At 34.7% G+C, this 25,826-nt stretch overlaps 1 protein-coding gene and 1 pseudogene across 1 annotated transcript; both read right to left on the bottom strand.

Annotated features, from left to right (window-relative positions):
• Positions 1 to 6,975: 6,975 nt before the first annotated feature.
• On the bottom strand, positions 6,976 to 8,526 carry LOC108339267 (signal recognition particle 43 kDa protein, chloroplastic-like; annotated as a pseudogene).
• An 11,016-nt stretch (positions 8,527 to 19,542) lies between these two features.
• On the bottom strand, positions 19,543 to 24,422 carry LOC108339058 (disease resistance protein Roq1). The gene is made up of 6 exons (XM_017576209.2): positions 23,631 to 24,422; positions 22,098 to 23,211; positions 21,937 to 22,003; positions 21,505 to 21,731; positions 20,608 to 21,336; positions 19,543 to 20,511 (listed from the first exon to the last, which is right to left on the bottom strand). The coding sequence occupies exons 1-6, from the start codon at positions 24,152 to 24,154 to the stop codon at positions 20,020 to 20,022; spliced, it is 3,153 nt and encodes a 1,050-aa protein (XP_017431698.1). The 5' UTR covers positions 24,155 to 24,422; the 3' UTR covers positions 19,543 to 20,019.
• Between the last annotated feature and the right edge of the window lie 1,404 nt (positions 24,423 to 25,826).

Raw genomic sequence — 25,826 nt, 5'->3', positions numbered from 1 at the left:
CTCTCACAAACTACTGCTTGTCTTCTCCACAAAACACAATATTTCTCAATTTCCATTTGAAGAAGGAAGAAAGAAAACTTCGTTATGCATTTTCATACAGTTGGCCGTTGTAAGTTCTTTATTTGTTTTTTCCACCTTCAATTTAAAAAAATATTTTATTCTTTCGAGGTGAAAATTGTGTACAATACTTGTCATTATTGAAGTTTATTCTTGGTTTGATTGTTTATTTCTGGTCATCTTAACATCATAAGAAGTGTGATTGATCAATTGTAATCTTTATTTGATTATAAATGTGAACGTTGCCAAAGATCAGGGATTGTTTGGAATGTATTTAGTTTTGGGTTGAAGAGGTGCCAGACACCACATAAATTATAAGGACAAAGGGATTTGCTTACATAGTTGGTGTTGCATAATTTCATCTTAGACAAGGTAGTTTTCTATTATATTAATTTTGTCGTAATTAGACAAGCTCACTCACATTATTTGCACTAGTGCAGAACGGGCTATAGACGTCCATTCTATGGGCCTTTTGACGTCCGACCTCCAACGGACGTCTATGTGGGTGACGTCTATGTGGACGTCCGTTGTATCAGGCCGGACGTTTATATAAACGCCCGTTGTGTCAGGCCGGACGTTTATATAAACGTCCGTTGTGTCAGGCCGGACTTCTATATAAACGTCCGCTATGTTAGGCCGGACGTTTATATAGACGTTCGTTGTGTCAGGCCGGACGTCTATATAGACATCCATATAGACGTCCGGCGCCTCAACCCTTGACGTCTACTTGGCTGCATTGTTAGTGGTAGGGGCTGGGGGTTGGACGTCCGTTTGTGCACTGCCGGAACGACCTAAGAATGTAGCCCAAAAATAGTCAAAGGGATGGAAATCGAGGAGGGAACGACATAAAACGTAGCCCAAAAACAGTCAAAGAATCCGCCCAAGAACACGGAACTGCAAAAAAACATACCGAAAACGATTTTTAATCGGTTCAAATCAAAGGTATTTCATCACAAAGCAATGTAATCGGATTGAAAGTTAATTTAAACGGTCCAAAAAAGAGAAAACGCACCTGGAAAATCAATGGAGCAGACAGCGTTCGCGGGGGGAAGACGAGCGTAGCTGCTCTCGGGTTCGCGTTTACAATATTAATATTTTTATAGACGTCCGCGCCCTCCCAGGACAGACGTTCAAGTGGTTGACATGGGGAGTTGAAACGTTCAGTGTTCAGCCTAGTGAACGTCCGCCCCCCTTCCCCAGACGTCTATAATATTATAAACGTCCGCGCCCTCCCAGGACGGACGTTCAAGTGGCTGACACATGGGGAGTTGAAACGTTCAGTGTTCAGCCTAGTGAACGTCCGCCCCCCTCCCCCGGACGTCTATAATCTAATAAACGTCCGCGCCCTCCCAGGACAGACGTTCAAGTGGTTGACATGGGGAGTTGAAACGTTCAGTGTTCAGCCTAGTGAACGTCTGCCCCCCTCCCCCAGACGTCTATAATATTATAAACGTCCGCGCCCTCCCAGGACGGACGTTCAAGTGGCTGACACATGGGGAGTTGAAACGTTCAGTGTTCAGCCTAGTGAACGTCCGCCCCCCTCCCCCGGACGTCTATAATCTTATAAACGTCTGTGCCCTCCCAGGACGGACGTTCAAGTGGCTGACACATAGGGAGTTGAAACGTTCAGTGTTCAGCCTAGTGAACGTTTGCCCCCCTCCCTCGGACGTCTATAATATTATAAATGTCTGCGCCCTCCCAGGACGGACGTTCAAGTGGCTGACACATGGGGAGTTGAAACGTTCAGTGTTCAGCCTAGTGAACGTCCGCCCCCCTCCCCCAGACGTCTATAATATTATAAACGTCCGCGCCCTCCCAGGACGGACGTTCAAGTGGCTGACACATGGGGAGTTGAAACGTTCAGTGTTCAGCCTAATGAACGTCCGTCCCACCCAGACGGACGTTTATAATATTATAAACGTCCGTCTCGCCCCAGGACGGACGTTCTAAGGGATGACCATGGGGACTGAAACGTTCACTTGTTCAGCCTACTAGACGTCCGTCCCACCCAGACGGACGTTCATAATATTATAAACGTCTGTCTCGCCCCTGGACGGACGTTCTAAGGGATGACCATGGGGTTCAGTGTTCAGCCTAGTGAACGTCCGTCCCCCTCTAACGGACGTTCATAATATTATAGACGTCCGTCTCGCCCCAGGACGGACGTTCTAAGGGCTGACCATGGGGACTGAAACGTTCACTTGTTCAGCCTACTAGACGTCCGTCCCACCCAGACAGACGTTCATAATATTAGAAACGTCCGTCTCGCTCCTGGACGGACGTTCTAAGGGATGACCATGGGGTTCAGTGTTCAGCCTAGTGAACGTCTATCCCCCCCAGACAGACGTTCATAATATTATAAACGTCCGTCTCGCCCTAGGACGGACGTTTAAGGGCTGACATGGGGAGCCTAGTAGACGTCCGTCCCCCTCCCACGGACGTCTATAATATTATAAACGTCCAGCTCGACCAAGGACGGACGTCTCGAGTTTCACTTATTTACGAATATGTCACCGGTCAATTATATACGTTGGAGCTTTTGTGGACGGACGTCTATGGGGGGACGTTAAAAGCCAATTCTGCACTAGTTTTGGAACTTCCTTTCCATATATTTTATAGTGAAGAATAGAATTGGGTTTTGAGATTAGGAAGCATAACAAAAAATATATATAGGGCTACTAATCTTTTTGGACAAAGCATTCAATTCGTAATGAGTTTCATATTTCATATATTCGTGGTTCACCAAATGGGAGGATTCCTAAACCTCTGTTTATGATGAAATTGTAGTTTTTCTTTTGGGTTTACTCCTTCCCTATTGGCTTTCTTTTAGTCATTTCTGATAAATTTTGTAAACTCATTTTATATTCTAACTAATAATTATACCTGTATAATGCACAGGTATATTTTTTTATTTAATTATATTTAATATTCAATGATAAAAGTAAATTTTTTAGAATTGATTAATTTTATATATTATATTTAAAATTGTAATAATAATGATAATAATAAATTATCAAAATATTGTTTGTATATTAATTTAAATTATTATTAAATATTTTTTATAATAATTATATACAATATAACGTGTTAAGTTTGACAAATTAAATAAATAAATAACTGTGTAAAAAAAGTTGTAAGGCCTTGGAAATTTAACCCAAAAATCCCACCTGTTAAATCGCATTTAATGCGCCCAAACCCTGTTCAAATTTCATTAAAAACGCACCCAAACACTGCACGCTGACGCCAAGTGTCAATAATGGAAAGTTCGAAAATCAGTAGTGGAATGCAGGTGTCAGCAGGAGAGCGGACGATCGTTCTGCATGGGAAGAAAAAAAATGATTTTTTTCTGAAACCTTCTTCCCACTCTCTCTGCATGCACTCTTCATCTTCCAAAAATCTGAACTCTCCATTTTCCTCCTCCTTCTCTCTAGAAAGCTTCCTTCTTCTCTCTACTGTGACTCATCCCTCCTTTCTCCGATCCCATTTCAGAAACCGTAGAAGAAGTCCCGACGCCGTAAGCTCCATTTTGGACCGAACAGATCCAGGTTCTGAACTGGTAAGTTATCTGCCTTAGCCGCTCGTTTCTAGGTTTCATGCAAAACCAAGTTTTGGCTGCATGCAAGGGTGTAGTCTAAGTATTTTCGATGTTCATGTGTTTAGATTAAGTTGGAATTGTTAAGTGATCGTGAGGATAGAAAGTTGTAAGCGGACGAACCAAAATCTTGCGTATAGAACGTTTCAGTCAAGAATCCGGGTAAGGGAAGCTTATTTAATTTAATTGATACTTGTATGTTGTATGAGCGTCCGTTATTGACTGAATGTATGAAGTATATGCTGATTGAGTATGTATGATGATGGTTGATATGTATGAATGTGAATATGGATAATTATTGTGAAGTATGAATTGTAATACAAATCCTATAAAGTATATGAATTGATAATTGATATGAAATTATAAGATATGAACTGTGTGATAAATGTTGAGTTAGAATAGATGAAAAATTTGAATATGACATTTCTTACCATGATAATGTACGCTCATCATCGAACGGTCTTATACCGTTCGGTTTCCTAGTAAACGGTTTAAAATGGAATTCTTTCATTCGGAAAGAACTCTGGTCGAGAACGAGCGTCCTCCTGTGAAATGCTACGTCTGAGCGTTCGGCTCAGCCTAGCGGTATCCGAGTCTCTGAAATGAAATAATAATATTTATACCCTTATACTTTAAAATTAGTAACGCTCGGTCTTATACCTAGCGTTCGTCATAAGCAGCGCTCGGTCGTATACCTAGCGTTCGTCCTAATGAGCTCTCGGTCTTATACCTTGCGTTCGTTGTAAGTAGCGCTCGGTCGTATACCTAGCGTTCGTCCTAAGTAGTGCTCTGTCTTATACCAAGCGTTCGTATTATTTTATAATCAACCTGGATAAAATAGCGTTCGTTCAACTGTAACAAGATTTCCCATTTTTCCACGTTCGGTCATTTACTGGCATCGGACTTCCGTATGCGAATTACTACAAAGATAGTTCTAAATATTTTTGGCTCTCCTTCTTACATTGGATCCGATCTAAGGTCTTCATAATGAAATTTTCTTTAAGTACTAGTGTACATCCAAACGAGTTAGTTCATTTAACTAACCGCATAGAAAGTAACGTCCGTTATAGATTTCTTAGTTCATTCAGTCCATTTTCTTAACGTTCGTCCTCGTTCTTCAGAGGGCTGAACGTTCGTTATTTTATGTTTATGAAAGTAAAGATGAAAATGATAATAAAGTAAAAGATTATAAAGGATGAACATGATATGGAATGATTATACGATTATGGATTTTGTACGAGCGTTCCAGGGAGGAACGACTCATATATATTGAATATTGGTTTTGGTAAAGTATGACTGTGGTTATGCTAATGCTGGCAGTCCATCCTGATGTTCCGTGAGTACTCATCCTCACGTAGAGGGGGGTAGGTCATATGTGGGAACGGCAGGAGGTCCTAGTCCTTAGGGGTACTTTGGATAGGGCTAACCTCGAGTGGCAGCTGTTGAGTGTAACCCAGTTACTACACCACTCGGGTGCAAGGACGCCTGTAGCTACGCAGATTCATACAGTCCGGACGGTCTGTCTGGTAATAGATTTCGTATGATTATACATGTTGAACTATATTGAACTATATGTTTGTGTGTTGTTTGAATTATTAAAATTATATGTTGAAGTATGAATTAAATTCCATAAGCTTACCCTTCGTTTTCCTTGTGTTGTCTCTCGTCCTTGTACGTCCGTCCTGTCTTTGCAATGATCATCCGTGTGGATGTGAGCAGAAGGCGAGGCCTTGCTAGAAGACGTCATTGAAGAAGAAAATCTGGTAGAAGTGGAAGTCAAAGCCGAGTCCTAGAGCGCTCGTTAATCTTGTAGTTTTTAGCCGTTTGGTTTTAATATTTGAACGTTCGGTTAATGTTTTGTAAAACCGTTCGTTCATAACTCTTATTTTCTGTAGTACGGTAGTTGAATTCTGTACTTAAATCCTTTTGACTTTTGGAACTCTGATCTTAGTGTAAAGACTGCACGGTTTTACTGTTAAATGTAATTAATTCTAATTTATGGTTATTACTGTATTTTGGGATGTTACAAAAGTCATCATATATTACCTATAATAAATCATTCAACATTTATTTCTAATGAATGATATAACTTTTAAATCAAATTAAGAGTAAAAAATAAACTATAAGTGATAATTTTAAATATTTTATTTCAACTAAATAACTGACAGCTATGAATAACTTTTAAATATTTAGAATGTTTATGAACTTGTATTTCATTCAATAAGTAATTAATTGTGAATTTAAATTTTAGAAAAGATAAATAATAAATAAATATGTGTGATTATATATTATATATTTTTGTTTTCAAATATTTTTAAATATTTATATCCGTGTAATACAGTAAAGTTTTTAAAACTAAAATATATTTATAATATAAATTTAAGTTTATAAAATATAATTAGAATTTAATATAAATACTTTATTTTACAAAATTAAATAATGATATTTTTATTTGATTTATCATTTCTCGAATTTAATTTCATCTAATGTAATGAAATGCATAAAATCACCATTCATGTAAAAGGTAAGATATAGATAAAGGAAAATAAATAGCATATAGTTATTGTTTTATTGTTTAACTTATGAGTAAGAATTCTTCTTTCTTGTTCTTGCATAATTAACTTAATAAATATATAAATACAACAAATAATTAGATAACAATAAATGTTTTTTTTATGTGGTATGGATTTGTTTAGCTTATTCTATTTTGTATCATATTTTAACCCTTTTCGGTAAAATAGAAATATAATAGTAATATGTAAAAAAAAATTGAAAATTAAAGAAACGAAAAGTAAATCGTGAACAGGTGACAATGGTTTCATTGGTTACATATTAGGAGATCACAAAAGTATCCACAAATGTGAATTTTACAAGCTAAATATAATAGAACAAATACACTCAGTTTACAAGAAAAAAGGATGTCAATTTTTTTTCAATCAATTTGGTAATTGATGAGTGGATATTTATTTTTGTATTTATATTTTAAAATTTTAAATTTTGATGAGATTCTTGTGTTTAAATGATTAATTTTAAATAAATTTGTGATGATTGAATTTATTGAATTTGAGAATTAAAGAGACGTAAAAAGTTATTTTTAGTGCATAAATTATTCTTCTACGTTATAACGTTTGTTGATGTAGTTGAAGTTAACATTTCAATGATCAAAACACTAGTGCAAAATTTGTATTTTAAATCATCCATTAGGCTTCAGTTTTTGAAAAATCGAAGCATATAAAAACGCGAAGGCAAAAGCTGTAATTTTTTATATACTATATACCTCGGTTCTAAGACAACCGCTGCCTAAGAGAATATACTACCTCGGTTATTCAGGAGACCGAGGCAGAAAACACTGCTAACCCACTATATTGCCTCAGTTCTACGAGGAACCGAGTCAGAAACCTCTGTCCTCTTACAAGATCCTTCACCCACTCAAACTTGGCATACTCGAATAGAGCCCCTTCCAAAACCCTAACCACTCTCAAGCCCAATCTTGTGCCTGAACTGCAACATTCCCCTTTGGTGTCGCCTTCAGAATCTCCTATGCTAGATCCAACGTCGTTCTTTCATGGTCATCCGCCACCTCAGGATCCGCGCCCAGATCCAGCAGCACCTTCGCACCTTCGCAACACCGGGCCGCACGTATCCTACTGCCATGTGCAGCGTAGCGAGACTGCCGCTGCGGTCGTGGTGGTCTAGGTTCGTGCCCGCTTCCGCCAGCAGCTTCACTCACGGTTCCGAGCCAAGTCTGGCTACGAAGAGGAGCGCGGTACAACCTTTGGCGTCCACAGCGTCTACATCACGATCGTCGCCAGATTCGATGAGGTTCCTCAACGTGGGCTCATCGGCCTTCTTCGCGGCAGTCCACCACGTGGTTTCATACTCGACGATGACGTCTTTGGCTATGAAGTCTGCGGGAACCCAAGACGACTCGTGGTCGTCTTTCCACTTGATGAGGTACTCCATTCCGTCGACGGCGTCAAGGTCTCTACTGCCGATGATGCCTTTAACTTCACCACAGGACTTGTCTTCACTGTCTTTGGAAGTTGCTTGTTGTTGGTTTTGGAGTGTGGCGGTGACAACATGCAAGGAAGGGTTTTGCCTTTGGAGTGCGTCTTTGCCTTTGACTTAATTTTTTTTTTGTTTTGCGGGAAGGGTTTGCCTTTGCTCACTGTACAACATGCAAGGCTCCTTACCATTTGTGTGTTCACGTTGCTGCTGATAGGAAATGGCGTACCCTGAAATATTGGTTTTTTGTCACCAGAGACATTTTGTTTATTTTTCTGTCTGTCTAGCTTGTAGGTGATTTGTTTCGATTTGTCTGGCCATGTATATACTTGTTCATTTGTACTTTATGAGTGAGTATAGTTAATCTGATTCAACCCCTTCAATGCCTGTGCAGGTCATTGCATCACTGGAATATTTGGTTTATCTTATTGATGGTTACCAGCAATATTGGCTTCGTCTTTTCTAGGGTTTTGATAGTGAAATGAGCTTTTACTACATATGTGGTAAATTATGATTAACTTTAATTGTGTCATCAACATGCTAATGCAATATTTCTTTCGTGAATTATTTTGAGTCCATTGCCTTGGGTTCAATGTTTCGTTGTTCCAAAGTCAAAAAGATATTGGTTTTGGTTAATTTTTTGTTGGTAATTTCTAATGCAGGAGCTGTATTATTTTTCGCACTGCTTGGCCTATCTGGGTGCTTCATTACTTGTTCTGATTGAAGAGTTCGCAATGATTTAGCTTAACCTTGTAGAGAGTTATGTCTTTGTTGCTGTCAACCTGGGTAGTAATCTTGATTTTACATATTCCAAAGCCTTTGTCATTCTTAGAACACATAATGGAACTCTTAGCATCTTCATAAGGCTTCATTATAATGCTTGTTTTCTTGTTTCATTTTAGGATGCCAAAACTTTGCTAGGAGTGCAATATATAAGATTTAATTTTTTAGGCTATATTTCAGATCCTTCTGTTAAGAACTTTTACTCAAAGATATATAAAATTAAGTTTCTAATTTTCATGGTTACTTATGCTAAGCTGAAAAGGAGGAACTTGCAATGTTGTGTATGAAGAAGCGAGTCTGTGATTTAGAAGTTTAACTTTTTGTGTTGAATGGTGTTGTTGCAGAATTTGTGCAGACTGTCATTTGCCTGACACTCTTTGTATGTGGACTGATTGCACCACTTTCTTTGAGAGTTGTGGAACCATGGCAAACATTTACATATATTTCATTTGCTGCGAGTTTACCACAAAAGTCAGAATTTATGTTTTTATTCCTTGATAACTATAATTTGGGAGACATAATCTTTTTGGATTATAAGACAATAAGACTGAAAAATCAAAGATAATTTGGGAGACATAATCTTGTTGGATTATAATACAATAAGACAGGAAAATCAAAGAAAGTGAGGGAAATGAGGAATACAGAAGAGAGATAAAATTGAGTGAAAAATATCACTTAATTTAAAAGAAAATTAAATTATTTCATTTTTTGCGAAAAAAGATACGAGAGTAAAAATTTGGAAAAGTTCAAGATACTACCTCGGTTCAAGTAGAACCGAGGCGAAAAGTCCTTTTAAAAAAATTAAAAAAAAGGAAAATCCTACTACTTCGGTTATCTTAGAACTGAGGCAAAAAAGTCTATTTTTTTTGCTTCGGTCCACAACCGAGGTAAAAAGGATAGACTTTTTGCCTCACCTATATAAGCCTCAGTTGTAGAATCGCTGCTTATGTGCGAAAATAACCGTTGTCGTTTCCCTTGACTACACTAGTGAAAGAGTTAAATTTAAATGTCCAATATACAAAATAGATGATGTTAAACTCTAGCCAAAGCTGGTCCAATCTTGTCAACTCAGGGCTCATATGCAATTTTGAAAAGAAAGAAAAGGCTAAAGTGCAATTAGAGGAAATTTCTAGACTTATGTGTAATTTTGAATAAAATAAAAAGGGTTGAAATGTAATTTTGGACAATCATATTAAAAGTAATCATTTTTGCATCATAAGGTGTTTGAATCTACATGCATATTGATCATATGAGTTCAAAGGTTTCTAGGTTTGATTGAGAATGTACTTTGATTGAATTTAAGAACTGTCATATGATTAAACGAGTTTTTGCTACTAATTGAGAATATACTTTGATTGGTGGTAAAAATTTCAACTATAATTAATTGAGAATTTACTTTAATTAATTAACTTATAATTTGATTAGGAGATTTAAGAATAGATATGATTAAACACAATAGAATTCGATTAAGAATGTACACTTTGGTTGAATTCATTATGAATAATATAGAAAGGTCTTGCATTTGATTGAGAATCTACTTTGGTTGATTGTGTGATCGCCCTCAAGTTAATTGAGAATGTACTTTAATTAATTTGAAACTCGAACAATAATCAATTGAATAATAATATATGGATAACCGATGATGAATTTATTTTGGAAAAGCAGTGGAATTAGCCTAATTTATTATAATTGTTTCTAAGTTTCTTATTTGTTTTTCAAACATTCTTCAAACATTAACTTTATTAATATAGTTTCTCACTTTTATTCTTAAGCATTGCATAACATTCATAAGAGTTAAATATTGAAAAACAATTCCGTATTCATTAGGAGATGACTCAGGGTTACTTTTACCATATTTACTTTCTTAAATAGTACTTTGCAATACTAAAATTGCGTTGAGAAATAGTATTAACTTGATAACCTCAACCACAAATCAAGCAAGTTAGTAAAACCCTAAATGAATTTGATAAATGATTTCTTCCATACATATAACCATGTTGGTTGTATCGGGCTATGCAATAGTTTTAGTCATTGTAGTGTGCTTACATTACCATGTAAGAGACAATAATCACATTGAATTTTTAATTATTAATCAATGATAATCTTTAAACTTTAAAAATCATAGAAATTTCAAAATTTAAAATTTGGATTCATATTCTCACGTGTATAGAAAATTGAATGTAACTATAATTTAAATAAATTTCAAATATAAAAGTATTAATTTAACTTAATAAAAATATCTTTAAATAACTATTGAATTGAAAAAAATATATTAAAATTTTATAATTGTAAAATAATTCAAACATGAAAGTAATATGTGTATGAAATAAATGTAATTAAACAACTTTTAAAGAAAAACAATTTAAATGTAAAAGAAAATATAATTATGAAAATTTATATAGATTTAATTTAATTATATGATTATACAAATATACTCAAAATTAAACTTGAACCTACATACAAAATAATCAACATGTGAAAATTAAAAGAAAAGTAAAACTATTTAAAGTATTAAAAAAGCTTAAAAAAGTAACCGTTACAAAAATATGTTAGTTATAATAAAAAAAAATGAACACAATACATACATTAATGACAAAATAGGAAATACAAAATATAAACATCCAAACAGCTTATCTCATATTGAACCGATTCACTATCCTTTTTCCAGAATAAGTACATGAGTGTTGCTCCCTCCATCACCCCAAGTGCTCCTGCACCTCTTCACTATTTTCATTTATTTCAAAAATACTCTCCACCTCCCCACTATTTTCTTTTATTCCAAAAATACCCTACACCTTCCCACTATCCTCAACAATCTTTCTCTTTCTCTCTCTGCATTAATGGAACATTTATATTCTCAACAATCTTTTTCTTTCTCTCTCTGCACAAGAATCTTTCTCTTTCTCTCTCTGCATTAATGGAACATTTATATTCTCAACAATCTTTTTCTTTCTCACTACTTTAATGGAGCATTTACATGGCTCAGATTTGAACTTGTGATATATTGCAAAATGTAAAATAACTTGAATATTATTTACATGACTCAAATAACTTGAATAAAGTATTTAATTTATTAGATAAATAATATAAAAATATTATTAAATACTTAAAATATAAAAGAAAAGTTATTTGTTAAAGACTTGTAATTTATTTAGTTATTTCGTTATTATAAAGTTAGTATATAATAATAATAATAATATATTATTATTTACTATTAATATTATTATGTTTATTATTTTGCATTTGCATCTAACTTTTAAGTTTATAAAGTGAAAGTGGTAGAAGCACTAATATTGAAGTTTCTCTGAATTTTATATTTTGCAATATATCACAAGTTCAAATCTGAGCCATATGAATGCTCCATTAATGCAGAGAGAGAAAGATTATTGAGGATAGTGGGGAGGTGTAGGGTATTTTTGAAATAAAAGAAAATAGTGAGGAGGTGTAGAGTATTTTTGAAATAAAAGAAAATAGTGGGGAGGTGCAGGAGCACTTGGGGTGGTGGAGGGAGCAACACCCTAAGTACATTAATTTAGTTGATTTTGCTCAATTTTAAACTGATTTATTTTATATATTATTTTTAAAAAAAATTAAAATTGAGAATTCAATATATAAAAATTAAAAATTACATCACTCTTCTCAAGAAAAAAATTATTGAATCCCTTCCTCCACAGAAAGATTAAACTTTTCCTTTACAGGGAAGGTTTTATTACCTACGAGATATTACTGATGGGTTAAAGGCCCTCGGTAAATGCATTTTACCGAAGGCATTACCGAAGGGTATTCTGTCGCCGGTAAGTTGGTCTTTTATTAAACTCCAAGACTTGGGTTTCCCTCCCTTATTTTGATTCTTCGAGCCAAATACCTCTTCCCTTTTAGAAATCGAGCTAGAGAACCCTCACCCTTTCAGAAATCGATCTAGGGAACCCTCGCCCAGGCATTCCCCCAAATTGGTTACTTCGAACCATAGCCAGAGGTTTCATTCACGAACGTTGTCTCCTTCGTTCGCGTAGGTAGTTGCAGACCCCACTCTTCGATGGCGCTTCGTTCTATCGTTGTAGAGGCTGACCATGGTGAGCTCATTCGCACAGATGCGCTTCGTTGGAGGGTTTGTTCAAGGCTAAACGTTCTCCATCTCTTCCCTCACGCGTAGAGGCAGAGCCATTCGTAAAGGATCGTTCGCAGAATTGGTAAGTGTGTCGTTTTTCCGCTTCGCAAATGCGCACTGTTATGATGCTCTCTAGTGCATTTTGCAGGCTTGCGTTGTGGGGCGTCGAAGGTGGAGTGAAGCACACTCACGGGAAAAGGTGTGGACATTGTTCTCTTTTTCCTCTATCGTGGTCTTAGGAGGCTATCTTCATCTAGGGAGGTTGTAGCATGGAGGTAAGTTCTTTGTTTGTGAACGAAGTGCTCATTGTTTTACTATGATTGTGCATGTGTCGTGAATAAGATTGCTGTATTGCATTAGTCCATTTTTCAAAGCAAGATTTTTTTCATGTCTGTACATTGTTGTTTGGTCGTGAGTTGTGCTAGAGTGACCAATATGATAGACAAAACAGGGAGAAAAGAATAGGTTAGAAGTAGTCAGCCTCTCTTTTTCTCTTTCTTTTGTGCATTTTGACTCCTCCTATGCGGTATCACAACATACAAAGAAAAAAAGGGGATAGCGTAGTGAACAATAAACTTGTGTCATCTAGTTATGTTCTTTAAATAATAACCCTTTTGTCTCAGACTCTAATAATCATTGAGCAAAGGAAAGGGATGTAATTATGTTAAAAAAGTGTAGCTGTTCTAATAGCTCTTTCGCATGGGTAGTGGCTGTATGCTCCACTCTAAGAAAAACTTCCTTACTTAGTTTGTCACCAATGTAGTCATCAAGAAGAACTGTTGACACAGTCTTGGAGCTGTTGGCTTGAGCTGTTCCTACTTGAATTGCATCGTTTGGTTGATTCAGCAGAACTACACTTCCTCATTTGAATACCTTTTTTTTGTTCACTAATCAACCCTTGAAATCAATAATTTAACTCACTAAATGAAGACTTATGATTTAAACAATAATTTTTGACATCAATAATGGATATTGAAACTTGTCCAGCTTACTCAACCAAACAAAACTTACTCAAAATGTCCTATTATGAAGAATAAACCTTGTTCTGATAGACATAGGTTGGCCTAACACTACATTGAAACTTGTCTAGCTCCTCTCTTGGTGGCTTTGATCTTTGAGCCCTTAAACCTTGCTCTTTGAAGCTTGTAGGCCATAACTATGCTAGTAATGCACTTATGATGTGGTGTTTTGTTGTTGATGATGTTAGAATGGATAATTACATTACATTTTGATGGTTGATTCATGTTTTACACACTGCCTATCACAAAGACTGTGCGAATTGATGCAACAAGCTCATGGGGAGCTTCGTAGATTAATTTTGCATAATTTTCTGACACCAAAACAACAAATACTCCTAGACTACCAATTAAATGTGTAAAAATATCACATGAATTTAGGTGTATAAACACCTTGTAAAATCTGATTATTCTTTTCTCAAATTACCTTTGCTTATTCTTTTCTCCAAACCTTTTTTTTTATTAAAACTTGCAAATACGGGAGTAATGTTTGAATGAAGATTAAGATTCATGATTGTATTTGGTTAAGTGGATATCCTAATCTGTTGAGTTTTGGAAACAAGAGAAATAGACTTGTAGAGAGTATGAAATACATTTACGCATTTACCTTACGTTTACTTAGTTTATCAGAAAGAGGTTATTTCCCACTTTGTCATCATCTTATTCAGTTCATATCACTGTAGACCTACTTGACATCAATTGTTTTGTTCCCTTTTGGAAGCGAGACTAGCTCCCAAGTAGCATTCTTAATTATTGCCATGATCTCTTCATCCATCGCATTTCTCCAACTCTTTTTTTCAATTGCTTATTGGAAGTTCATGGGTCACAGTCTACAAATAGATAAAATTAGGTAACATTGTCTAGATTTTCAGTTACCTCATATATTTCTTAGAGAGTTCAAAATCGTGGCGTTCTTTCACTTGAGCTTTCATCATCTTGAAGGGTTGTATTTGGTGAATTGGGTGTAGTAGCAAGTGCCTCTTCCAGTTGCTGTTGTTGTTCCACGTCATCTTCTTCAACGCACGGGAAGAAGATATGGTCCTCACAGTTTGTCAACCAATCCCATTCTCCTTCTTCATCAAATACTGTATTCCGACTGATGATTGTTTTCCTTGTATCAGGATTATAGAGTTTGTACCCTTTGGAGTTGGTGTTGTAACCAATGAAGATGTATTTTTCACTTTTGTCGTCAATCTTACTTCATTTCTCATCTGGTATATGCACATGAGCTATGCTTCCAAAGACTCTAAGATGAGAAATGCCTGGCTTTCTTCCACTCCATGCTGCTTGTGGTGTTTTTCCACTAATGCTTCTAGTTGGAGAGAGGTTGGTTAGATAGACTGCACACATAACGGTTTCAGCCCAAAACTCCTTTAGAAGTCTCTTGCTTTTAAGCATGCTCCTTGCCATCTTTAGGGTTCTTCTATTCTTCCTTTCAGTCACTCCATTTTGTTGAGGGGATTTTGGTACTATCAACTGTCGTCTGATTCCATTATCTTCACAATACTTCTGAAACTCTTTTGATGTGAACTCTCCTCCACGATCGGATCTCAAAGCTTTGATCAGAAGGCCACTTTCCTTCTCAACATGGGCTTTAAACTTCTTGAAGTTCTCGAATACTTCTGATTTTTCTTTTAAGAAATATACCCATGTTTTTTCTTGAAAATTCATCAATGAAGAGAAGAAAATAATTACTCATACCAAGTGATCTTGGCTTGATTGCTCCACACACATCTGCGTGAATGAGTTCTAATGGCTTTTGAGCTCTTGAGTCCGACTCATTTGGAAAACTCAAATCGAAATTGTTTTCAAACTAGACATCCTTCACAAACTTGGTAGGGTGAGTAATATAAGACAGCCTCTCACAATTGCCTTCTTAGAGAACAACTCTGATCCTTTAAAATTAAGATGGCTAAATCGAAGATGCAAAAGCCATGATTGGTCTTTGCAACACATCTTGAGACATTGTGGGCCATCACTTTGAATGTTGAGCACGAACATTCTATTTCTTGTCATTGACACCTTTGCAATGAATCTACTTGTATTATCTCTTATAGAAAGGTTATTATTCTTAAGTTGAATGTCATAACCTTTCTCTAAGAGTTCTCCTAAGCTTAAGATGTTGTTATTCATGCTTGGCACATAATATACGTTGGAAATAAATTGATGTTCTCCATTCTCTAGTCGAATGAGGATATTACCTTTTCCTTTCACCGCCACCTTTGATTCATCTCCAAAAGTCACGTTTCCCTTTACTATTTCATCAAGCTCTATGAACATTCTTCTTTTCCCACACATATGGTTACTTGCTCCACTATCAAGGTACCATTGATTATCCTTGCCTTTATCTTGGTCCTTGAAAGCCAGTAGCAAGGTACCATCTTCTTGACACCTTTCTTCAGCATAATTGGCTTTCTCTTCGACTTTACTTTGTTAGGGGCTCTACATTCAGAAACATAATGTCCAAACTTATCACAATTGTAACACTTGATTCGGGACTTGTCATACCTTGAATTCTAATTTCCTCTCCCACAACCTTTGTTAGAGCTTTCTCCTCTTTGGTTATTGTTGTTAGGTCTTCGTCCTTGTCCACGTCCATATGCATGCCCTCGTCCTTGTTCTTGACTATAACTTCGCCTTGATTGGTTGTGTGCATTTTCTTCTTTTCTTGAATCAACGCACAAGTGCAAAAACAACGTATAACGTCACGTGTTTAACGTCTAACCACTGAATAGCCAACGTTAAAAATGACCGGTGGCATTTTTGTAAATAAATGCAATTGTAGAACGTCGAAGCTCCATTCAATTCGACGTTCCATGATGGTAATTATTTAAACCAGCGCATCATTCTCTTTCTTCTTTCTTTTAAACCACCATAGTACGTCGAATTCTGTAGGGGTTCGACGTAATATTTGTCAGTCAGAAGCCAAAGAGTCACCCTTTTTAATTCTTTTTTCTTTTTTTTTTAAACCATCAATAATACATCGAATTCTAAAGGGGTTTGACGTATTATTTTTCAGCCAGAAGTCAAAGAGTTACCTCTTTTTAATTCTTTTTTCTTTTTTCTTTTAAACAAAAAATAATACGTCGAATTCTGTAAGGGCTTCGACATATTATTTGTCAACCAGAAGCCAAAAATAACCCCTTTTTAATTCTTTTTTTCTTTTTTCTTTTAATTTACATATAATACGTCGAATTTTGTAGGGGCTTTAATGTATTATTTTTCAGCCAGAAGCCAAAGAGTTACCCCTTTTTAATTGCTTTTTCTTTTAAACCACCAATAATACGTCGAATTCTGTAGGGGTTTCGACGTATTATTTGTCAACCAAAAGTTTCCCCTTTTTAATTTGAGTGGGAAATTGAAAATTCATTCACTTTATCTTAGTGCGCGAGACCCTATTCTCTTCTCAAACTTTTCTTGAACGAAGTTTGACGACCATCACATATAATCTTTCTTTCATTTGATATAAATGCAAGTTAATTAACTACTTTATGTATAATTTTCGTTTGTTTTGACCGATTATTTTCATGTTCTTGTCCTTCATAGGCGCATTCGGCTTTCTCTCTCACTGGTGGAAACACTTTATTCCGACGAACCTACCTTTTGAAGGTTAGTTTTCGTTTTCGTTTTGAAGAACTTATTTGTTTTTTTTGTTGAACTTGTTTGTTGTTGTTATTTGGTTGAACTTGTTTGTTGTTGTTCTTGTTTGATTGAACTTGTTTGTTGTTTGTTACTGTTGTTTGTTGTTGATACTATACTACACGTTCATAGTTTATCCTTTATAAAATACTAAAAATTGAAATTTATTGTTTTTCTGCTTTTCAGGTCTCGTAGAATTGTAAAAAAGGATCACAATTAATTAAAAAAAATAAAAAAATTGCTTAACGTCGAATATTGACAAAGTTCGACGTCAATTTGATTAAGGTCGAATTTTTAAATTCGACGTTAGTTTAACGTCTCCCGATATGACGTCTACCTTGAAAGACTAAAAAACAACGATGTTTTACGGTATTTTTGTGCTAGTGACGTGTGCCTTGAGGACTTGCTCCACGATCTCTTCCTTCTTCTTTTTCTTTTCTTCATAAGCTTGCAACGAACGAAGGAGTTGCTCTATTGACATGGCCTCCAAGTCTTTGGTTTCTTTGGTAATGGTGATAATATGTTCGAACTTTTGATCTAATGTTCTAAGAATTTTCTCCATAATTCTTACATTATCTAACTTCTCACCATTTCTTTTTAATTGATTAGTAACCGTTAAAACTCTTGAAAAGTAATCAGAGACTAGCTCTCTTTCTTTCATATGCAATGCTTCAAACTCTCTTATCAAAGTATGGAGACTTACCTTTTTGACTTGATTTGCTCCCTTGTAAGAGATCTTAAGCTTCTCCCATGCTTCCTTGGCTGACTTGACTCCGAAAATCTTCTCAAAAGTATCTTCATCTAATCCTTGATAGATTAGATAGAGAGCTTTCTTGTCTCTCTTCCTTGAGTTTCTCAAGCCCTTTTGAGCTTGAGAAAGACTCTCTACATTCTCTGGTTCGGTGTGGCCCTTCTCGACTACCTCCTACACATCATGTACACCAAGGAGAGCAATCATCTTTAAGCTCCAATTATCATAGTTGCTTTTAGTGAGCATCGAGACTTGAAAGGAAACTCTGATATTTGCCATTTCTATGAAGATCTTATGGCTCTTCATACCACTTTGTTGGGAGGAAATTTTAGAGGCTTGAAGGAAGTGTTTAAAAATTTGGGGAGGTTGGAAGATTTTGAGAGAAGGAAAGGCTTGTTGTATTGTATTGAATGCTTCTAAACTTTTTGACTTGCTTACAAATGATACAATCATCCCCTATTTATACTAGTAGCACCTCCTCAACCAATGGTTAGGATCTTGCCACCACAACATTAATCTAAGAGTCATTATTCATTCTCTAGGGATTTCTAAAACACTTCTAAAATTCTAAATTTATTTAGAAATATCTTAGGGATAAGGATCCTTTTTGTAGATCATTTTAGAATCCTTTTAGATAGGATTTTCTAGAATTATATTTGCGCCTTTTATAATCTTGGATTTTTATCTTATAAGTCCAAACATACAAAATCAATTTATTTTGCAAGAAAACAGTTGCAGTGGCACACCACAAGCGCCGCAACAGCTCCCAGACCTTGCCCATGACAGCAGTGGAACAAGCCGAATGCCGCAAAGTTCTAAACTTTGTCCTCTGAAGAATGAAGCCCAGATTAGATTTTAGTGGTGATGTGAGAGATCTTTGTTATCAGTGAAGGAAAGGGAGTGACCTTATGGGGTAGGGAAAGAGAGGAGAAATGAAGTAAGACAAAAACATCAACATGCTTTACTTATGTTGCTCTTTAATAAAAGCTATAGTAACCTTGTTGACAGACTCTTTCTTTACTTATCTAGATCTAGTATAATAATTTGATATATATTTTTAGATCTCGTAAATTTGATATTATTTTATTAAAAATATTTTGTTGATATATAATATGTGGTGATTTTTAATATATATTTTATGCACAACTATATAAAGATAGTATGAAAAACTCACCAATATTTAGCTCGGACATGATGATGTTCTTTGGAGCACAATCATAATGAACTTAGTTACACCTGTTATTTGTTGAAAACTTTCATTAAATCTAATTGATCAATGGAATTTCAAAGCCTTTGTTATTGGATATGAACATTTTAACCGATTACAATAAATTGAAGCCCTAACAGTAAAACTGGTTTTTGGTAATTCAAATTACGACACTCAAAGCAGTATTATACAATGCAAATCAAACTGAAACACTAACAATAAACTGATTTTTTTATTTGTGTTTAAACAACTGTGTTAATCATATTTGGATGTGGTAAACCAAAGATCTTGGTTTAAACCAAACGAAAATCAAGAATTTGATCAAAATGTGAAATGTATTTGTAAAACTCGAAAGAAGCAAACAAAACTCTACCGACCCCCATAAATAGTAACAAAGCCTTTTTTTTATCCTCGATTGTTTTCTCTGATTTAAATATGACATTAGAAGGGTTTGCAGTGGTTTATTTAATGTTAACTTTGCGTATGCGAGTTATTGTGAGACAGTAATATTAAAGTACCCCCATGAGTTACACTTAAAATCTGTCACAATTAAGTCCCTGATGTTCATGTGAATTCAAAATGAAAAAAAAAAAAAGAGTAATCGAATGTATCGTGTAAGGAGAGACCATAAGAATATGGTCTCACCTTGTTAATTTTTAAACGAGTAGATTTTACAATAAACAATACTATATCTTGAGAAGAGAGAAGAATTGTGCCTATTCAAGGGGAATTTGAATGCAGTGCTGCTTCTGCTTCTATTGTGCCTCTCCCTGGTTAGATGGTAGCAAATCATACTTCCACATTCCACATTCCACATTCAATAAAGGCTTCAATTCTTCACTTTGATGCTAACCGTTTTCTTCAAATAAGGAAAACTTGCGCTTCCGAGCTGTCAAATCTGGGCAATGAGTAATCAAAGTCTTGTTCATTTACCCAGCGATACTTATATTTCTTCACATCCGCCGCAACAACATTCTCGTAACCCAACATTTCGAAATTCGACCTCCATTTGTGATGGACCTGAAAACCATTTATACCAAATCCGGGCCGCATAGAAACATCGATATACTGTATCAACATGTGATCTGACTGGTCAATGACTAGATCTCTTCTAAAATCCATTGGAATTTGTTTGTTTCGAAAATTTGTTGTTCTTGAATATTTCACTTCGGTTTCATTGTCTAGACGAAATATTACACAATACAAAACACCAAGCAAATTATTGTCATGCGGAACGGGAGGTGGACCAATGGTTAGAAATTCTTTCTCCACCTTCACACCCTCATTGTTGAACCAACTCGGTATTTGACTTCCAGGCATAATACTTCCAAAGAATGGCCAGTAGTAGGTCGCCTTGTACCAGCAGAGTTATTCGTTAGTAGTTGTTTTCTAGACAAAAATAAATAAATAAAAAATTCAAAGGCAAGAGGAAGGAAAGAGCATCCACACCTTAAGAATTTGTATTGTCCATGAAAAACTCTTTCTCCTGCACTGTTCAATCTCAACTAATCCTGGGCAGCTGAAAATGATTAATCCTGCACTTTGATAATCACTTACCTCATCGTCATTCCAAAAATCAAGTGAATCAAATTTTGAAGATGGTAATCTCGGCAGTATGAAAGGTTCTGAGGGCAGGACAGTTTGTGAAGGGAGATCAGGCAAGTATTTCAATCGCTTGCAATGCCCTAAGTTTAAAAAATACAGTCTGAAAAGGTCCTTGAGGTTAGGCAATTCAACAAAATTGTTTCCCTCTAAACTTAGTATTTCTAAGCAATGTAACTTTCCAATGTCCTCAGGAATTTTAACTAAGTTACAGAAGCTTAGATCGAGTTCACGCAAACAAGGGAAAAGAAAGGAGGGCGACAAACAGCTGATCAAGTGCTCTGCGTTCCTTGCCTCATCTAGTAAGCATTTACTATCTATTGAACAACCACGGACATCCAGATATTTAAGAGAATTCAGGCCCAATATAGTATTGGGTAAGATTACTAGTTTTATGCAGTTTCTCAAATTCAAAAGAACAAGCTTTCTCAGACTCTCAATCCATGGATTGAGTTTTTCGAGCTGTATGCATCCTTCAAGATTTATCCTTTCAAGATTTAGGGCCTCTGCTACATCGGGCATCTCAACTAAACTTTTGCAAAAAGAGAGATCCAAACGCTTCAAATTGGGTAACGGCTACAGAGATTGGCAAAAAAAAAACAAAATTAATAGTGACACTTGGGTTTTCTTTAATTTCTTTTTTCCATAAATTAATCAAAGAATAAAGGAATTAAAAATAAAAAGTTTGTCATTTATTTTGTTTATTTTTAAAAGAAGTACAAATAAAAAATTAATTTACACTACCTTTGTGCCTTCCCACAGTCGTTGAATACTGTCCCCACTCAGGATTAACTCAACCAGTTTGTGTGGCTGAAAACTTTGAGGCAAACACTCAAACGGATATCTCTTCCAAATAAGATATCCTAGTTCATTCGAAAGATGACTGAGACTTCCCGAAAACTCCAAGTCCCCAACATAAAGCAATTTCAGGTGTTTAATTTTTGATAGACCATCTGCCTTGATGGTTTCATCTGTAAATCAGTTGCATGATTCCGTAAATTTAGGAGCAGTTTTGTAATTGTTGAATAGTCTATGATAATATTAGGAAGTTGCAGGTTACATACGTGGACAGTTTTTTTCTTTTCAGTTCTTTAACCTTAGGTGAGGCTATATATTAGCCAGTTTCTCATTCAATAAAACAGAGGAATTTCTTGTCACAATACAACGTTTACATACCTGGGATTTCAGCATCATCCCACTCCCAGTTATATTTAACAACTATTGCTTCAAGGTTTCGAGTTGCCTATAACATCGCACATTGTTAGATGTATGTTTTGAAGTATTTAAATTCTAAAATAATTGCAATCTAAAATTTATAATCAAACATTTAACTTTACCTCGTTCTCTGACATAGCATCATGGAGATCTTTGAGTGTCCACAACCTACTCCACTTTATAGGCTCTTTAGGTGATTCTTCCCTAACAATACACCTGCCCAAATCCACTAGCAAGCTATGCATATGTATGAATCCATAGGGATCTTTGGTAATGAGTGATTTATCTTTGAGCACTTGTATGCTATCTTCAGGATGAAATCCACGGAAATCTAGAATTTCCTTCACATCTTTATAATAAGAATTGAAGAAGCAAGCAATATCCAAAAATGTTTGTTGGTCTTTTTCATCCAGTTGAACATAACTTATGCGCAAAATATCCATAATATTTTTGCTTTTATTTTCTTTTAGCGCAGCCAATACACTTTTCCATTGTGACAAACTTCGGCCAACCAAAGATGATCCAATTACTTCAATTGCTAAGGGATGGCCTTCAACATGTGATAGTATCTCAGGTGCCAACTTTTCATAATCGCTCAAAATATAATTACCTTTGAAAGCATTTCTATAAAATAGTTGGATAGCATCTTTCCAATTCAACGGTTGAACTTGATAAATATCATCCACTCCATGGATCTTCAATATTTGTTGATCCCTAGAAACTATGATGATTCTGGTTCCTCCACCTAAGCACTCTCGCAACAAATTGACTCTGTTTCCACTAAATATCCTCAGTTGTTGAACTTGATCAACGTTGTCAAGAACTATAAGTGCCCTAGCATTGTTCAGTCTGGACCGCACCAAACATGTTCCCTCAATAACATTGCAAATCTCTAGATTTTTCTCATTCAGACACTGAGAAATTAAATGCTTTTGTATGCCTAACGAATTAGAATCTCGATATATTTGGCTTACATCATCAATAAAACAACGATAATTATATTGATGACAAATTCTTTCATATAAAGCCCGAACAAGAGTTGTCTTTCCTATGCCACCCATTCCACTTATTCCGACAACTCGAACATCGTCAAGGAGATCAAAACGCAAAATATTTCTTAAGTTTTGAACTCGAGACTCTATCCCAACTAGTTCATCCCTTGGAAGATTTAAAATATTTGGTCCCAAATTTTTTTTTATGGTTTGAACAATTTCTTCAATCTGTTCATCTTGTGGCCTGAAAATTTAAATGAAATGAAGGCAAAACATCACGCATCACAACATGAAAAAAGTATATACATTTTTAGGATAAAATAATGACGTAAAAAATTTTAACCGTCAAACTATTATTATTATTAAACTAGTATATATTTGTACTCAATGTGCACGTTTCCTCCTGAACCTCTGTTTTTAGATAATGACATAAGACAAATCATAATTAGCATAAAGAAAGTCGTAGAAAGCTATAAGATATTGTGATTAGCCTATGAGCAAAACTAGTTAAAAAGATGCAGAATACCGTATATATAGGCCACCGCAGTTTAATTTTTGTGAAGCACTTCCAAATATCAATAAAGCTAGATTTGTCATCAAATCAATTGATACCTTCTATCATGTCCAGGTGATTAATTATTGAATTGAGAGAAGAGTACCTACTTATTTCGGATATCCCAACCAATGTGATTGGTCACTTGTGTGAGAGCTTCTCTCCATCTTTGAGCTTCCTCCATCTTCACCTTATCTTCTCTGAATCTATTTTTGTGTTCTGCAAATGCTTTCTCATAACATCCACTCTGTTTGCGCACCACCGAAGGATCAACATCGTAAAATATAGGTAAAACACTTCTTGTTGAAGTATTAACGCAGTTAAGTATCTCTGACAGTTCACGTAAGCACCAAGTGGAGAAAGCATAGTTCTTTGAGAAGACAACAACGAAAACTCGAGAGCCTTGAATGGCTTGCAGCAGCTCGGGTGCTATGGATTCACCTTTTTTGAGATATTCGTCATCTTTGAAGGCATCAATGCCTTTTCGACGGAGAGCTCCAAAGAAAGAACTAGTGAAGTTGTTGCGCGTGTCTTCACCACGAAAGCTCACAAATACATCGTATGTGTTAATTGCATGAGATGAAGAAGGGGTGTGATGGATGATGGCGTCGGACGCGGTCATACACTCGGACATGCCGGAGATGATAAGGTCCAGTTCTTTGACACACCGGAGGATACGCCGGAGAATGTTCAAGACACGCGACTCAAATTTATTAAGGAAATCGGAAACCAAATGGAGTCGCACTCAATACCTCGAACTCTTTTCAGTATGACCACCAGCGCCACCGCGACGCAGACAACGGCAGGACACACTGCGACCTTGCCCTTGACAGCAGTGGAACAAGCCGAATCCCACAAAGTCCGAATCTTTGTTCTCTAAAGGATGAAGCCAGGATTGTAGATTTTAGTGGGAAAGTAAGAGATAGTTGTTATTACGGCAGGAAAGTGAGTGGCGTGACCTTAAGGAGAAAAGAAAGAGAGGTAAAATGAAGTAAGACAAACATCAAATAGTATTAGACAGGCGATAAATAGAACTGAAGTGGAATACTAAAATCTGTACTGAACTAAAAGTTTATTTTAATTTGTCTAAATAAAGTAGACAAACTGAACTGTAAAGCAGTTGAACTGTTTTTTGTTTTATCAAATTGGATTGAACTGAATTATACTAAATTGTACTAAACTGCAATATAAACTAAATTGAACTACTACCTATACTAATTTTAAACTGAATTGTACTATTTTTAAACTGAATTATACTAGTTTTTAAACTGAATAATATAACAATACATATTCTTTTTAATTGAAATTTATTTTAATATTTATTTTATTTTATTTATAAGTGTCTTACAAATTAATTTTTTAATTATTTGATATTATTATTTTCTATTTTATTCATATTTCTTTTATTATTATATGTATAGAATTTATTTTATTTTATTTTTTATTTATATTTATTTTGTCATGAATATTATTTTACTTTTATATTTATTTTTTTAATTTTTTATTTATATTTTTTTTGTTTTATACGTGCGTATAATTTATTTTATCTTTTTATCTACTTATTTTATTTTAAAATAATTTTTTATTTATATTTATTTTGTTGTCTCATAAAATTGTTTTATTAATCAATTATTTATATTTTGTTATGTAAAAATTAAACTAATATTTATTAATTATTATAATATAATAAAAGATGATAGTAGAAAAGTTACTTTTAACAAATCTTTGTTAATTTTTTTTTCATTTGATATTTCTATAATATTAATTATTTTTGCTATATTACTATTTTTTTTATGATATTTCATTATATAATCATTTAATAAATTTAACGTTAAAAAATATATTTTAGTTTTAGTCTGTAAAATAATATCATTTAAAAATAATAATATTGATATTTATTTTAAAGTAAGTTGATTTTTAAAATAAATAGTTAGTTTAGTGTGTGCGCTTACACACATTTTAATATCATTAAAAGTTTTTTTAACATATTTTTACATATTTAATAATATGTTAAAGAATATAATATATTTAAAATATTATTTTTTTATACAGTCTTTTTTTCTTTTATGATTTCTATTACTTAATCATTTAATAAAATTAAATTTAGAAAAATATATTTTACTTTTATTACTTAAAATAATATTATTTAAAAAGTAATATATGTTTATTGATAAAAAAAATATAAAAAATTGTGATAAAAAAATTGTCTTAAAAAATTCATTATTAATTTTTTATGTGAACGGTTTCTTTTATTAATATTTTATTATTAAATAACGTTTTTTATGTGAACAATTTCTTTTATTAAT

Source organism: Vigna angularis, chromosome 5, assembly GCF_016808095.1.
Source record: "Vigna angularis cultivar LongXiaoDou No.4 chromosome 5, ASM1680809v1, whole genome shotgun sequence".
Classification (NCBI taxonomy): Eukaryota; Viridiplantae; Streptophyta; class Magnoliopsida; order Fabales; family Fabaceae; genus Vigna; species Vigna angularis.
The sequence above is the reverse complement of the archived record's forward strand: the minus strand, read 5'-3'. Positions and strand labels throughout refer to the sequence as shown.

What these genes read in the sequence shown, in the direction of transcription:
- LOC108339058 (XM_017576209.2), bottom strand. Translation starts at nt 24,154, where the DNA reads ATGTCCGAGTGTATGACCGCGTCCGACGCCATCATCCATCACACCCCT. An exon ending in GGTTGGGATATCCGAAATAA is followed by an intron (nt 23,212 to 23,630) that starts GTAGGTACTCTT and finishes TTAAATTTTCAG; the next exon opens with GCCACAAGATGAACAGATTG. An exon ending in GGACAATACAAATTCTTAAG is followed by an intron (nt 20,512 to 20,607) that starts GTGTGGATGCTC and finishes TGCTGGTACAAG; the next exon opens with GCGACCTACTACTGGCCATT.